Source organism: Gambusia affinis, linkage group LG14, assembly GCF_019740435.1.
Source record: "Gambusia affinis linkage group LG14, SWU_Gaff_1.0, whole genome shotgun sequence".
NCBI lineage: Eukaryota > Metazoa > Chordata > Actinopteri > Cyprinodontiformes > Poeciliidae > Gambusia > Gambusia affinis.
Genome location: NC_057881.1, coordinates 17,501,263 through 17,517,629, shown reverse-complemented (window position 1 = coordinate 17,517,629; position 16,367 = coordinate 17,501,263). Strand labels below are relative to the sequence as shown.

Genomic DNA, 16,367 nt, shown 5'->3' with positions numbered 1-16,367 from the left:
GAAAAGCGAAGGCAGGACATCCTGTGATTTTACTTGAAAGTGCCCTTTAGCTTATGCTTTTGCTACTTTATCCAGAATTAATTACAATTTGGAAAAAACCCTTGGTCATGCATATAGGATTATAAATGTATACAAGTTTTTAGCTGTGTTTTTACCTCGGAGCTGACGGTACATAGTTGCAAAAAACACCATATCGTGCAGTATTTTATTTTGAATGAATGGGGGTGGGGGAAAGCAAATTTATAAGTTTATCATAAACAATAAAAGTTTGTAATGATAATAATATACTGTCGTTGTTTGTAGTCGGGGTGTTCTGGTTCCCCCCACCGGCCCTCGCAGCATCACTGGTGCAGCAGCTCAGCATCATCATCTCTCCCTCTCTCAGGAAGAGACGCATCAGCGTCAGAGCTGAGAGTGAGGGAAATAAACATAAAGATACGACGAAGAAAGTCTCTGTTTCTTTACAAGTACAAGCCATTTAATAGAGGTAAGGTTCATTTTCATGCCAAACTAGCTCTTGTGTGTTTGTGTGTCATGTGTCATCGAGCTCGCCGCCCTAAGAGGATGATGCTTAGCTAGCTAGTAGTGACTTGACACAACATGGCCCGTCCACAAGCTAATGTTAGCCACCTTTAATGAGATAAGCCTTAGGTTGCTTTAGCTACAGTTCACTCGGCCGAAGTGTATTTTAGCTGCTCGGTCGTGTATCTATCTTCGTTTCTGTCTGTAATGTTACAGCTTTGAAATGTGCATTTCTGTATAATATTTACCCTGTTTATTCCTGGGGTGGAGTCATTATAAAATGTAATGCGTTGATAGAATGTTTTGCCTTTTTGTGGTTCCAGAGTGAAATTACAGGATGACAGGGATGTCAAAAAGCTGCATACATTCACAAGTGTTTGTTTCTTTACCATCAACCTAAGCTTCCCTATACAATTTTCCTACACAGTTTGGAAAAGTATTGGAGTTTTCAAGTCTGAAAAAGTATGCAATGAACAAAATTTACATGTATTTCTTTTTAATTGCCCATCTTATTGTCTAAGTCCACCATTCATCCACCCTGGTGCTCAAAAAGGCCATGAAAGTACATGCTGTTATGTGTTTATAGCATTTTACAAAAATAAAAATGGTCAATCGAATCCAATCATAGATATATTGAAATATCCTAATGAAGTGTTATCAAACACTTCATTCAAGTTCCCTATTCGGAAATAGAGAAATGGAAACAAGGTCTTTCATATTAAAATCACTATATTTATTATTATTTTCCAGCCTTTTACCTCCTGGTAAAGGAGCAGAACTTTGTGTCACCATGAAATCATCTTTGACTTGACTGAACTCCCTCAGAGCCACAGAGGAGAAATTACTCAACAGTTTACACATGCAAGGTAATACATTTGATTATTACAACTTTGATTGAAAAAAAAAAACTATGGCAGGGTTTCTCCCAGTGTAATATAAGCCTGGTGGGCCACCAGGCTTTACTTGGCTAAGTTTTTTTATTTTAAATATATATATATATTTCTTTTTTTTTTTTTTTTTTTTTACAAGGAACTGAGACAGTAAAGACAGTTTAATAGTTGACACATTGACCTGGGTGTGAGAGCTCCCCTTTGGTTTCATATGCTGTTATTTCCAAATCATGATCCTAACTTGTGCACCTTTGAATTTTTGTAACTTTGAACATTTTTTAACACAAAAACATGGTGGGCTGCTAGTGGACTGGCCTAGTGTCTCTACCACTGGGCTATGCAGATTTTCTGGCGGAAACCCTGTATTGTAAAGACTTGTTAATACTCAATGTTTGGTTATCATTTGCCTGGTAACAAAGGACCCTTTGTTATATGCTTCACTTCATACAGAGGGTCTGGACCCTTGGCTATTAAGAAGCGATTGCAATTGTTTTATTGTCCAAGAACAAGATCCCTTTTATTAATTTACCTTTTAGAAGTGGAATATATGGTTACAAGATGGTGGACGAGTCAATACTTTATAGAACCTTGTATTGGCGACACATATGGGTCCATAGTGAATCATTCAAATAAAGCATCAAATCAAATCCACAATGTCACAAATCTACATGTAGGCTAAAGCGCCAATGATTCCAGAACTTTGAATAAAACATGACTGAGCTAAATGGAGAATCTGTCAGGGACACAATTACACTATTTGTTTAGTCAACTGTACACTCACAAGAGTCTGCAATGTAGCATGACGAATGGGTACACCAACAGCAACAAACGTTTGACTTACACTGCTCCATCTTAGCATTTTAAGCAGCAACCTAATTCCACCCTTCTATGCTACAGCGAGTTTCTGAATGTTGCTCTCTCTGCAGCACCTCCACAAATGGCCAGTGCACACTGGGGGACAATAGGCTTATTTAAAGTGCCCAATTTTCACTGGAACAGCGAACGAATTTACGTCTCGGCATATTAACTTGTGCGTACATGATTTTGCATTTTATTTGAAAAGCCATGTTATCAAATATATAGCCTCCTAAGTATTTACGTGCAGCACAAACAATAGGAACAGTACCAGACAGAGTAAAGTCAGGAAATACGAAATTGTGGTCCTCCATATATCTATAAATAAATGTCTTACTCTATAAGCATATTGAGAACAGACCCCCAGTAACGCCTTCTGATGATCTGCCACACTAAATCCTAATTAAATACACTGACGTTTATGGCTATGAAGTGACAACTTCTGCAAACTGATATATGTGTGAAGGGAAAAGAATACAATCTCCTCCTACTGTTTCTCTTCTGTTTTTCTCACTTCCAGGCAAATGAAGTGACCAGCAGGGCAGGATGTCATCATTCCAGGTGGTGGACTCATCTCCTGGCTGCAGCGTCAGCATCATGGAAACATCCAACTTCGCCCATGTCATCTTCCAGAACGTGGAGAAGAGTTTCCTACCACAGGCCCCCTTGGAGTGCCGTTACACGCTGACCCCTTACATTACTCCCCACCCCAAGGACTGGGTGGGCATTTTCAAGGTATTCGGTTAATTCAGTTTACTTTGCTCTCAATGTTTGACATTTTTTTTTTAAATCGCAGCCATTTACTCAGGTTTCTGGTGGCACAAACAAGTGTTAGGGTCACATTAATTGCCCGTAGTTTTGCACTTAGCACATTAACACATGCATCCGCCCCGACAGTAATGATTCGTCACTACAAGCCTGAAAACCTACCGCAGGCTTTGGTGTGGTTGTTCTGCAGGCAGAACAAGGACGAGTATACACGGTGGGCTGCTTGCACACATTTGGCCCTCTTTATGAACCACTCTGATTCTTATTAAGACCCCTTCCCTTTCCATCATTTCACATGTGCCCCCCGATCCCTCTTCCTTTGACTTTCCATCAGCCCATTTCCCTTCTCTGCTTGGACTCTTTTATCAGGGCCATCAAATCTCACACGTAATTAACAGGAAATGGGAGCCGGGAAACTTAATGTCTCGTAAAGACAAAAGACAAACGTTTTATCGTAGTTTTAAGAACTGACTTCAAATCCACCAGTTCAATTAAAAAGGAATAAAAATGCTGAGTTTATTTGGAAAAAAAAAAAAACTTGAGGATTGGAAAATGTAATTATGGTAATCCATGCTAAAGAAACCCGTTTGATGGTCAGAGCTCCATGTCAGAGAACAAGCAGACCGTAGATTTTTAATCCTCATTGACGTATATGCCTGTCTTTTTTGCGTTCATTAGGACTTTATTTTATAGTTGTAAAGTCTTGTCACTGTCTTTATACCCATTAAACTAAAACAATACTTACTGTACTTTATTGGGAATAACTGTGCTAGAATAGCAAAAAGTGGTGCGTAGATGTTACATTGAAGGAAAAGGAAATTATAGTCCTTAGCTCCTCATGTAAATACTTTGTCAAACCACATGTTTCTACAGACTTCACACATAACTACTAACAGTTGTGCACATTCTTTGCAAAATAGCTTAAGCTCATCTATACAGAGCAGTTTATAAATCATGACACAAATTCTTTAATTTATTTAGGTCTGGACTGTCAATTCCAGTTTGTTTTTTTGGGGGGGGTAGGTGGGTTTGCGTGGTCATTCATTGCACAAATCAAATGCGATCGCAATAAAGTTTTTGTTTTGAAACGGTTTAAGACCCTAAAGCAATGCACATGCGCAGAAGTAGAAGAAGGTAGACGTCACACTCTATGGCCGCCGCCGTCGATTTTAAAGTTGCTCAGCAATGGGAGCCGACAGTATTGTCACATGATCATAACAAGACGAACGACGGCAGGAAAAAAAACAAAGCACAACTAATAGCAACAGCCTTTTTTGAGCATTAACCGCAGCTTCTGTAGGAGAAGATTGTTAGGATGTGCAGTCGAACGACGTAAAAGTCGATGCGATCGTTCTGACCGCAGACGCTTTAAAAACTGTGGCATACGAATCTGAGCTAGTACCACACATGACTGGCACAGATCGGACGTTTTGAGGGGTGAAAAGATCGGAATTGCCTGGTTCTGACTGCCATAAAAAAAGTCTGTTCATATATGCCTATCGTGTGAATGCATCCTAATGTTTGTTTTGTTTTCAAATTCTTCGGCCTGATCCGTGAGACTCTGCCAACTGACCTGACTCAGCCTGTTTGGCTTAGTTAAATATCCATGCCTGAGTAAATTCGTAGTTGTTTCCTGCTCTTTTCGCTTTTGCGTAAAACTCTTTGAGATGCTCAATGTTTGGGAAATTGTTTTATAACCCAGTGTATGTCTGTGTTTGTTCTTTGTGAGGCTTGTGCTAAGAGAACTAATGTTCTCTTAATACATCTTTGAGGCCTTTGCAGAACAGCTGGATTTGTACTAAGATTATCTCTTTAATTATTACATGACATCTGACCCCTGTTGGTTCCATGGGATTGCGTGGGTGCAAATACATACCATGCTTTTTAGATTTGTATGTAAGAAATGTAAAAACCATCTATCAGATATCTCCCTTTGCAGATAAGCTCTACTTTGTGTTGGTCTCACAACAATGTTAAAAAGTTCAAGTAGTACAAATAGAAGGCGCTGTAAATAAAGCGCCATTCCAAAAAAATAAAATAAAATAAATTATGATCTTTCACAAATTATGCACATTTTAAGCTATGCCAGCAAGTTTCAGTTCGAGTCAAGACGCTGGGGAATTTTTTAAAACAAAACTGATTACAGTTGACTTTCACACTCCAAAGCTGTTAATACTAGTCTTTAGCATGAAGGTTTATGTCTTCCCAGAGGCAAAAACTTTTTGCAGGTCTGACTCAGAGATAGAATGTTTTCTTCTTCTTTTCCATCTCATCTTCGTGGGCTACCTGTAAGAGAGCCAGACTAAGCAGCAGAGCTGAGATCTGCTGTGAGCATGACTCAGAGCAGGCAGGAACGGTTGGTTTTAAGTTGAGTACAGACGCCTCCTAGTGGCTAAAAGTGTTCATGCAGCACATTGATACAGGGATTCTGATGCAACAAACATGTTCCTGGACGGTGTTGCCCTCCAGCAGTATTCACATGCTGTGTGTACACGGTAAACATGGACCATGTACATTTTAAACACGCTTCAGTAACACAGCGTTCGTTTTCTGCGTGTGTTTTTTCTTATTCGGGGGGTAAATTTTACAACTCCCGCTCACATTTCCAAGTTTTTAACTCGCCCACTCCCACACCACTCCAACAAACGAAAAGGAAACCCCAGGAGGTTTTCAGTTGCGGCATGTTTCGCCGGGTTGGCAGGGAGAAACCCGTTGCGCGAGCGTATAATTAACGTGTCATCACGCTGTCCCCTCTCACTTGGCCTTGAGTGATTGATAGCTGCCTTGCCTGTGATTATTTTATAACATCACTCCTCTCCTGGAATGCTACTCCACGTCTAAGCAAACGTCAGTCAACCTCACCTCTGCAATTAGCAAAATTATTGATGCCTTTTTTTTCTCTCTCTCTTCTGTCTTGTGCAAACACACATGACCGCACAAGCAAAGGCTGGCGCGAGGCCACCGAAGCGCCAAGCTCATACCTAAGACAGTGGTGGAGGTGGAAAAGAATGTTCTTGGCCCAGGACTTCACGCTGACTGCTACTGGGGCTTTGCAGCAGAGATGTGATGTGTGTTATGTGATGATGGGGCTGGGGAGACGCAGTGATTATGTTTAAGGAAACGATGTTTTTCAAACTGACACTTTTGACAAATGCTTCCTGTAGCTGAGTTGATTTACAGTTTGAAAGTCTAAATACTTTTATGGGATTGGTGTAAGTAACTCAACATTTCAATAAAACTGTTTTCCATTGTATCAATTATTAAAGTAATTGTTTATTTGCTAGCTCGGATATTAACAGCAGGATATTTAGATTTTTATTTTTTTTTATTGAACCGTGCATTGACTTTGTCCTTCCTATTTCCTTCATAGTAAACTAGACAATGTGACTGAATTGCAAGACGTAATTCTTATTCCACATATTAATTTTAATATATATGTTTCTATTTTTCTATTTTATTTAAAAAAAATTTTTACAGGACCACATGATTGAATTGTGCCACACATTTAACTTGAACGTTTGGTGGTACATGACTGAAATTATTTCCAAGAAAAAACAGCAGTTTGTTTTTCCTATTTTTTTTTTTATTCGTCACTGACTGAACTTATAAAGTCAAACTGACCAATCAAAGCAACGTACACTAGCGCTTCTTATTGCAAGATCACTACTCTTTCCATGGAGGCACAGTTACTCCATCCACCTGTCCGTCCATCTTTCTGTCCAGGTGTTTGTCCATCCATCCATCCATTCATCCGTCCTTCCTCTCCTACAACTTTGACCATTTACAACCATGAGCTTCTTGTGCTTTATTAGGATTTTATGTGATTGACCAAAATAATCACGTGCTTATCTCTACTGTGGTTCTGAAAATGTTTGGAAATTAAAAATAAACAAGCAATCTTCAAAAGTGTTGATCTGCACACACATGTATTCAGCATTGTTGAATCAATGCTTTGCTGAAAACCTTTGGCTAGAATTACACATACAATTATTCTGTCTGTGCAACACAAAATAATTGTATATTAGTAGGTAGGGTCCCTCCCTACCTGCAAGCGTTAGCTCAGTCTTGATCAGATGGCATCACTGAATGTTATTTTTTTTTCGTGCCACGAATTCTTAATTAGATTTAGGTCTGGACTTTGACTAGGCCATTCTAAATAGGGTTGCTTCCTGACTGATCACTCAACCTTTATGAGCCTGACCTGCCGATACAGATTTCTTTGTTTGAAAAGTCGCTAAGTTAGGAACAGAGGGGAGACTTTTGTTTATCGTGCACATGCAGGCTCACACAGCAGAGCAAAAGTGGACAGTGGTTCTTTTTCAGGAATTGCGGAAATAGATGGATCGGTTTTGTCATGTAAATATCCGCAGATCTGCAATCTGCTGAAGTTAAGGAAATCAGGGCCGATCGATTGGTGCACTACTTCTTGGCATTTGCCTTGGATTTCTTTAGGTTTATTTTTAAATAAAGGGACCTGAATACACGAAGCAACGCTTTTAAAGTTGTTCTTGGTAGAAGAAAAGAACTTGCAGAGCTGAGTCCTCCAGACAGTTTTTTTTTAAAGTGAAAAGGAATGCATGTATCAAAAAAAAAAAATCTACATTTGGACTGTATGAATTTTCAAATTTAAAATCTTTTTTCATGCACGCTGCTTCCCCAGGTTGGTTGGAGCACAGCCAGAGATTATTACACCTTCCTTTGGTCTCCCATGCCTGAGAACTACGACCCGGGAAGCACTGTGCACAGGACTGTTGTGTTTCAAGGTACGCACTCAAGAGATCCACACACACATTATTATGGAAACCACTATACAGAGCCCCGGTATTCCAAAGTAACTCCTCCATTTTACGGTGCATATAAAAACCAGCACTCTTATTTAATAAGGGAGAACGACCGCAAATGACGGCCTGGGACTCACACACCTCTCCTACCAGACACACACACACACACATTCACGCTGAGGGTCTGCGGACTGGTTTTTACTGGACCTGGAATGGTCAGATATTACCCAGTGAAAATATGAGTTCACACTGTGGTGCTTTAGGAGTCAGTAAAAGCAGCCGGCTACTGGTTCGACTCTTCTCAACGCCGCTCCTCTTCTGAGAGGAGAGTATAAAGCGGCAGTTGAATCTCAGAGTAAATACAGGCTGTTTGATGTGTCAGCATGCGAAGGACTTGTTGTAAATATAGACAGAAACACTTGTTTGTATTAATATCAAAACAGGTTGGAAATAAAACATGATTTTAATACCGCACCTCCTATTTCTCTCTCCCTCGCAGGCTATTATGTCCCTAAATCGGACGGGGAGTTTTACCAGTTCTGTTATGTCACTCACGCGGGGGACATCAGAGGTGCCAGCACGCCCTTCCAGTTCAGGCCCGCCACGCCCACTGAGGAGCTGCTGACTGTCACAGAGGAAGACAGCAACTCAGACATACTGGTCGTTACCACCAAGACCGGCCTGCTAGAGGTAGACCACACACACGACCGTTGCTCATATTTGGTCTTTCTGCTCTTGACCTCCTAGCAATCAACTCTGACATCATCAGCTGCTTTTTTAAGGCAGCAGCAGACACATGGCAGTATATCTTTGTGCCATTTCAGCTCCTCGGCCCTCGGTGCTGAATCAGTCCAACTCTTCTGCTGCATTCATACAATCGGGTTCTCTTCCTGTGGCAGAGTGGCATGAGAGTTTTGCACTACTGTGTTTCAAATGGCCCATTTTGAGCAGCTTTTTTTGTTGTTTCTGTATTTAACATATGAGCAACATGCCTAACTGTCCAGGGCACAATTTCTTACATGGGATGCAAAATATTGTAAAGAGACGTGTTCAGCTGTGCCTGAACGAATTGTCAGTTTTTCCACAGTAGATCCAGTCAATGAGGATAGGGCACCCTCTGTGGTGTGTAAACAATATAAGAGGATATGACCTTGCACTGTAAATAATGTTTACTTTAGCATATAGTTCAAGGATTGTTATCTGTACAAAATTAAATTAAAGGGATAGCTTACTTTCTCTTTTCTTGTTTTATTTATTTATTTTTTACATTTTTTGCTTGCTTTAAAACTTGGCAAATATCAACTGGATGATTCCACACCCATAATCTTTGTTTTAAAGAACAAGCACTGTTTTAAGCACAGTTTTAATTTGTGGAAACAAAAAAGTTTTCTAGCTTGCGCAAGAATCTCTGCAGAGCTTAAAAAGAAGATGCGAAGAGCATGTGGAGTGTTTTACATGTAACTAAAGCAAAGTTTAGAGTTTGCTATAGCACTGTTTTATTGCCGCTGCACAAAATACAGAGATCACAAGTGAGCAAAAGCCACTTGCTGGCTCTGTTTAAATAAAATTGTTGGCCAAATTTTTTGAAAGAGTCTGTACATTTTGTGTGTTGTGTGGACGCTAAGCGTTCTGTACCAACACCGAACCACAGGGATGGGAACATATGTTTGATTTTTGAATTTTATTGTTACCATATAAGTGTGAATGTATGTATGTGTAGTACATAGTTGTCATGGGTACTAGAAGTCAAACTTGAAATGTTTGTGTTTCTATTGCTATAGAGTCCACAATAGAAAATAAGTCGATTAATCTTCTGTCTGAAGCACTCCACACCAAATGAATGCAAGGATGTTTGTAATACTGATGCCGGATGTTGAAGACCCTCCAGCTTGTGTTTACCCAGCAAGTGGTGGAATCTGGCAGGTCCTATAATGATGCAAAAGTGTTTTATGTCAAGCAATTTGCGTATTTATTCTTTCTCTTTGATATAAGGCATACATTTTGACTGCTACAGAGTGTGTATTTTGAATTTCCACACTGGGAGATGTTATTCTGCACTTTCATTCGGTATGAAAAATGAATTGAAACAAACACTTTTATTGCTTTATATTAATACCAGGAAAGATGCCTTTCAGTTTTGGACTAAATATGTCAAGGTTTATTTTCAATTTAAAATGAGTAAATCTCAGTTTTGGCATTTGTTTCTTTCTGCTGTTATACCGTACCTTTACAGCCCATTAAGGTCACTACTGAATGTTTTAGAGAGTTTCTTTGCCATGACACTCACAGAACCTATTAAAGAAAACAAGAAAAGATACATTAAAACTCCAGATCTCCAGATACTGGCGCCACATTATGGCTGTTTTGTCTCCTTGTGTCTGACAGCGTGTGGAGGAGGCACAGCAGGAGCGCAGGGAGCTGCTGAAGACCTTGCGCCTCCTGCAGGAGGAGAAACAACAGCTGCAGGAGGAGCAGAAGCAACTGGTCAAGGAAAGGGAGCAGGAGAGGGAGACGTGTTGCCTTCTGCGGACACACAACCAGGTCAGACAGACGAGGCGGAGTGGTCCGAAATGTTTCCGAACGAGCGAAAGCACACCATTTGTGTGCATCTGTGTGCATAACCACTCATTTCAATTATAAGCCGTTTAGACTGAAAGTGGGACCGTTTCAGTGTGTTTGTGTGTGCCGTGGATCTCAGAAGTGTACACACCCCTGTTAAAAGTAAAACAGGTTTTTATGTTGTAAAAAATTTAGATCATAGTAAATCATTTCAGAAGGTGTCCTGTTTAATATGACATTTATCATTTACAATGAATAGTAGACAAAGCTATTAGGGGGTAAAAAAAAAACAAACCCTAACGACCTGGTCACACAAGTTACCACACACTTAAACTAGAACTTTGTTGAAGTACCCTTCTGTCCAGTTTCAGTATTGAGTTTTCTCAATTTGACAGTATTTGCCAACTGTGTCTTGCTAATGTTCTTCAAACCTCACTAGATTTGCCAAGGCGTCTCGTGGCCACAGCTCCCCTTTCTGGTGACCGCGAGGATTTTCTGGTCAAAATTTAGTTAATTTTTGATTATGCCACCACATTGTCTAGCTGTGGGCATGGTAAGTCTGGATTCATCAGACCATGACATTGTCCTACAAAGGAAAACTTTAGTCACAAATTAGGCCTGGGTGTTTTCTTGGGAGAAAATTATTCAGTTCTGCAACTCCTTGCTTTAGACACAATAGAGGTGACGTTCTCACATGCGGAACACAAGAAGAAGTTGACAGAACTTCCTGGAGCTAACTGGAGTAATTTTTTTCCCTCCTTATTTTTGGAAAACATCTAGTTTTTGTTTTGTCGCCCTGGTGCAATATTTTCTTCTGTTAATGAACTGAACAATTGCAAATAGTTAGTTATTTGTACAAAGTGTTAGTGCAAGCATTTGTATGGTTATTTGGAGCTTCTTCAATAGGATTGCAGCGATTGCAATTTTCTGGCCGATCACCCCTACATTTTAATTCAACAGATTTGTTCTTTTTTTTTTTTATTCTCAGTTAAATTGTGCAGAAGTGTCGTGCCAAACCGAATTTGGAAAATGGTTTAAAAAAATAAATAAATAAATTTAAAGCCACCAAACCTTGGCTTTTTAACAGGGATTTGTATACGGACAGCCAGACGCCGCTAGCACTTCCCGCTAAGAGCCGCGTCCTCGTCAGCAATCATTGACCTGAAAACTTCAAAGTCCCGCACATTTATGAACAATTTGCGTCCATGTTTGACAGACACACTTCAAACTGCTGCTATGTGAGCGTGTGTGTGTGTGTGTGTGTGTGCGCGTTTGAGTGCCTTCCCCTCCCCCCCCCTCGTCTCTCACTCCTTCCTTTAACGACCTGACTCAGTGGTCCAGAACGGAATTGGGACACAGTTTTTTCCCGGGCATCTGGCGTCAGCGACGATGCCATCTCGACCGCAGAGTGAACAAACATGACGTCAAACGCACGCGCGCACCAAGGCGTCGCGCTCGCATTCAGGTCGCACGCCAGCGGGGCCCCTCGGGTTTGCCTTCACAGACGCACATAACACACACACACACACACACACAAACACGCTCATTATGCCACCCGCTTGCAAAAACCCTTTTAGTCTGTGTGTGCAGAATGACAGGAGGGTAGTCCACAAAACCGCCTTTATGAAAAAACAGCCCTGCCCAGCCTCAGGGACAAACACAGCTCAGTCACGCGATTCGGCGGCCACCGCTCTCCTACTATTTTTCCTCGCCTCTTTCTTTCTCTTCCAGGGCTACATTTGTAAGGGATACATCCTCAAAGACTGAAACACATTTCGAAATAGGAAATCTGTAACCTGGACGTTTGTCAATCTTTTCCCTCTTCCCGGGATGAGTCACAAGTAGGGTTTTTATTATTTGCTGCATTGCTCAGTTGATGAGAACTGGCTTGGCACCGGTTCCAGCTTTTAGGAGACCAGAGGGGTTGGCAGAAAGAGGTGAAACTTTGAAATCTGCCAAGAGCTCTGAAAGTTTGAATCTGGTCTCATATCGCCCCCTGGTGGACGTCCCTGGGCTGAGGTCCACTGTAGTAGAGATCAGGCTGCTTTGAGTTAGCCTGCTGCTCTTATTTTATGAAGGACAAAATTGCCGTAAATTTAAATGGTAATACACACACATACACACACCCACACACACATTGTTAATACTGTGCCGCTTCTCATTCAACAGCCGTGTCCATCTGTGGATATACGACTTGTTGGAGGGTGCGTCAGCTCGTGGCTCTCCCGATGAAAATATCCCTTTTGAGTTTAACATGAAAACATAAGTACATATTTTGTGGCTGCTAATTTTACGACTACACTTTTTATAAGGTCTTTATGCACTGCTAAAGTGCTTCCCAAATGCCAGCCGTAAAAAAAATCATACAGCGATCCATGTAGAGCCAAGCCCAGAGGGAGACGGGGCCTTAGTGTGCACCGATGGGTGCATTTGGACTCTTATCTATGTTGGATTGATTGTTACCGTCTGGGTTTGACAGTCTAAATGTCCTTTTAATGTGCAGCTGTAGCTTCGTGCGTGCATGTGTGTGTATTGGAAAAGAGAAAGTGGGTGCGTTTTTTTTTTTCCTTCTTTTTTTGCTTCTGAAAGAAAGGCGTGTGCAGAAACTATGCTGTCCTGTCACTTATAATATTAGCCGTCGATGATTTAAAGTCATTCGGTAGCGATGTGCAGCAAGCTCAAACAGGATGTTCTTCAGCCGGCACACACCATGTGGAAAAAACATATTTCATGTTTTCTTTTGTTAGCTAGAGCTTTTTTTTTTTGCATCTGTGTCTTTCTTACAGTGACATATATTCATATTCCTTTTAGAGTTTCAGATGTTTTCATTGGGTCTTTATGTGACAGACCAACGCAAAGTAGCGCATTATTTTTGTTGCGCTACTTTGCAAGGGAGACTGCATACATACCACACTTTGCAGATTTTATTTGCGAAAAAATGTCGAAAACTTGTATCATTTTCCTTCTACTTTTGAATTATGTACAACTAAGGCAACATATGTCGTGATATACACATGAGCAATATCGATAGATAATACATCTGGCAGAATATTCAGTACTGAACTCCGATCCAGAACCGCACAGCATTCTGGGAGAGGCAGGCAGAGGGAAGGCTTTAGCTCACTGTGAGTTTACACAACCTGTTGAGTAATTGTGCGGCAGCAGTTTCAAGTTTTGCCACAGTACCTCATAAATGCTGAAAAATAAAGAACAACAGTAAGGAGAAAAAACTGTGACTAAAACAGGAAAGGTCATGCCAGCAGTTTGCCAATATTGTTTTAGATGTTCTAAAAAAAACTACATAAATATCAAAATAGACTTCTCCACTTGGGAAGCATTCTTCACTGTATAAATATATGCACATATGTATAAAAAATCAAATATTTGAAAAAAGTCAAATTTCCTTGTAAAAGTACCTGTAGGTATTGTTACTGTTACAAAGTAATGTTTCGCTGTTTCTGTCAAAGTAAATGACTTAATTGTATTTTTCTTCAAATCACATTCGTTCTTAAAATAAAGAAAATAAATGAGATTTAATTTGGGTTTGTTAAGTTTCACTGATTGCTTTTGGTTTTTCAGTTTCTGACGGAGACCCCACAGATGAATTCGCACTCATTCAACCAAAAAGACACAGCTCTTTAGACCTCTATACCATCCATAGTTAGAATTTTTATCAGAACGTTTGCTTGTTAAATTCACTCTGATTTAGTTGGCAAACAAAACACTGTCAAATCACCGAAAGTAAATTGTGCTTTGCAAAGTCTGTATTTTGTTTTGAATTGTCCAGTCCAGACACAGCATTATGGATTTTAAAATAGGGCCCATCTAAGGGCAAGAAAAATTCAGAAATAGCCCTTTAACACACAGCCAAATTTAAAAGCTAACTAAATCAATGTGTAAACCTCTGAAAAAATCTGGAGTTTTGATTCTGGAAAATTAGGTTTTGGCCTAAGCCTGGGTATATCAGAATGTTGAAAACCTGTAATATACTAGATATTAATTAGTTAATATTTAATTAGCATGGAAAATTTCACCACGTTAAGTTGAAGCAGCTGTATCAGCTGCTCTGATTGGCCGCCTTTTTGCCCCCCCAGGAGCTGCTGCGCTCTTCGCAGGGACTCTCCGACGAGAGGGAAGAAGTACGGAGGAGGCTGACGGAGGCCAAAGACCGAGTCCGGCAGCTGGAGGAGGACCTGCTGGGAGTCACCCAGAGGGGCCTTCAGAAGGAGACTGAGCTGGATTGGTGAGGCGAGAATCCTTATATGGAACCATCTGGCTCAGAGACGAACACGCCGTACAGATATGAATGGTGAAAGAACCAATTCTGTCGAAATGATTCCAGTACAGTCCGTGGAAGAACTACAGCAGCTCGACTGTTATGTTGCAAGCGTGGCTTAGGTATGATAGGTCTGGACGATCAATCGAAAATTACCCACTCATGTCGGCATTTTAGGTGTTTTTAAATATCTTCTTTTTTTTTAGACGTCGCGGTACGTGTATCGTCTGTAAGTCACGTGACTGCATCCCGTCCAATCAGTAGCAAGAAGCGAAAAAGAGACGTTAAGGTTGAGAAAATGTAGAAAATTTAAAATGTCGACATAAGACTGTATGGGAGCAGCCTGAAAATGCGACGTGAGTTTTTATTTTGAAAAGTAAGCGCGAGGGGAGCGCGGCTTAACCCTTCCGCAGTATGAGCGCGAGCTGCGCGACGATCAGGAGTGCAGAAAAGGTCTTGGCCGGCTGGAAGGTAGGAGGGTTGTCCGAAACCACAGACATAAAACAAAACAAACCTAGTAAAGCGCGCACAGAGTAAAAAAAACAAAAACGCGGGTCTGTAGACCGCGGGAGGGTTAAGTTAATGAAATAAGCGCCATGACACAAGAGGTCTCATTTCCCCTATAAAAAAAATGCGTCAGCAATCGTTTGTTAATATATTGGGTTCAATTAGGACTTTGGAAGTGAAGTTATTTTATACTTCTAAACTTGGTCAGTTGTGCTTATTTGTTCAATAACTCTTAACCGAAAGTACTTGTTTTCTTCATTTATCTGCAGACGTTGTAGTTTTAAAACCATTAAATGCCAATAAAAATAATTGCGAAAAACCGCAATTACGGTGAAGTATTTATGCTGGCCTGTCACATTCTTTACTTCTGGAGGGAGAGAAGATGGTTTGGGGGGTGTTGGTGTTATTGTCCATTTGATGTTATCCAGGTGAACTGCTCAATATATCATGATATTGATTCTAGACCATATCGTCCAGCCTTAGCATGTTCTGTACAATGATATTAAGACTACAGAAACTTCTTTTCTAATGCAGTCTGCGAGACCGTTTGAAGAAGCTGACAGCAGAGCGAGACACTCTAGAGAGTCAGCTGAAGAATGAGAAGGATGAGAGAGATCTTTATAAGGTAAAAAAAAAAAAGGCAAACATTTCATATCATGAAGCTATAGAGGCGTTTGTTTCCGTCTGCGGTCTGAACGGTTCTCTTCTGCTTTGTGACCCGCGTTAGACTCACCTGCGCAGCACTGAGCTGGAGAACACCAAGCTGAGCGCCGAGCTGCAGATGCTTAAGGCGGTGGAGCTGAACAGGGAGGTGACCATCGCTCAATTCCAAGAGGAGCTGGAGAGGCTGAGGGCCTGCGTCGCCCAGCGAGACAGTCTGGAGAGGGAGCTGCTGGAGCACAGACATGACAAGGTCTCACACTGCAGGGTGTGAAAACAGGACTAAAATGTGACACAAGCTGCCATTTCGGCTCAGGGCCGTCAACATTAACACATGCGATTTATCTGAAAATTTTAACATGTTTACATTGCAAAACACAGATTGATCAAACTATTATTTTGACCTAACAGCCTCCGTCCCACGAAGGGTTACTGAGTTCACAGCAGTTCGCTGTGGACTTGACACACACAGAGAAAGATGAACATTTTATGTGACAGCAGACAGCAACAGAGGTTGCACATCTTTCAGCTTGCTTGTGTTGCATATAG

General features: G+C 40.9%; 1 protein-coding gene across 2 annotated transcripts in view; it reads left to right on the top strand.

Moving 5' to 3' along the window:
* Nucleotides 1-331: 331 nt before the first annotated feature.
* The window catches only part of tax1bp1a (Tax1 (human T-cell leukemia virus type I) binding protein 1a), a 28,570-nt gene continuing 12,534 nt past the window's right edge, over nt 332-16,367 (top strand). Inside the window, exons 1-9 of one of the 2 annotated variants that reach the window (XM_044138747.1) lie at nt 332-487; nt 1,273-1,388; nt 2,788-3,002; nt 7,696-7,798; nt 8,316-8,506; nt 10,202-10,357; nt 14,470-14,618; nt 15,693-15,783; nt 15,886-16,071. In XM_044138747.1, coding sequence (XP_043994682.1) covers nt 2,814-3,002; nt 7,696-7,798; nt 8,316-8,506; nt 10,202-10,357; nt 14,470-14,618; nt 15,693-15,783; nt 15,886-16,071 — 1,065 coding nt within the window. In that variant the 5' untranslated portion in view covers nt 332-487; nt 1,273-1,388; nt 2,788-2,813. The remainder of the gene's footprint in view (nt 488-1,272; nt 1,389-2,787; nt 3,003-7,695; nt 7,799-8,315; nt 8,507-10,201; nt 10,358-14,469; nt 14,619-15,692; nt 15,784-15,885; nt 16,072-16,367) is intronic. The other variant, XM_044138748.1, reaches the window with a different exon arrangement.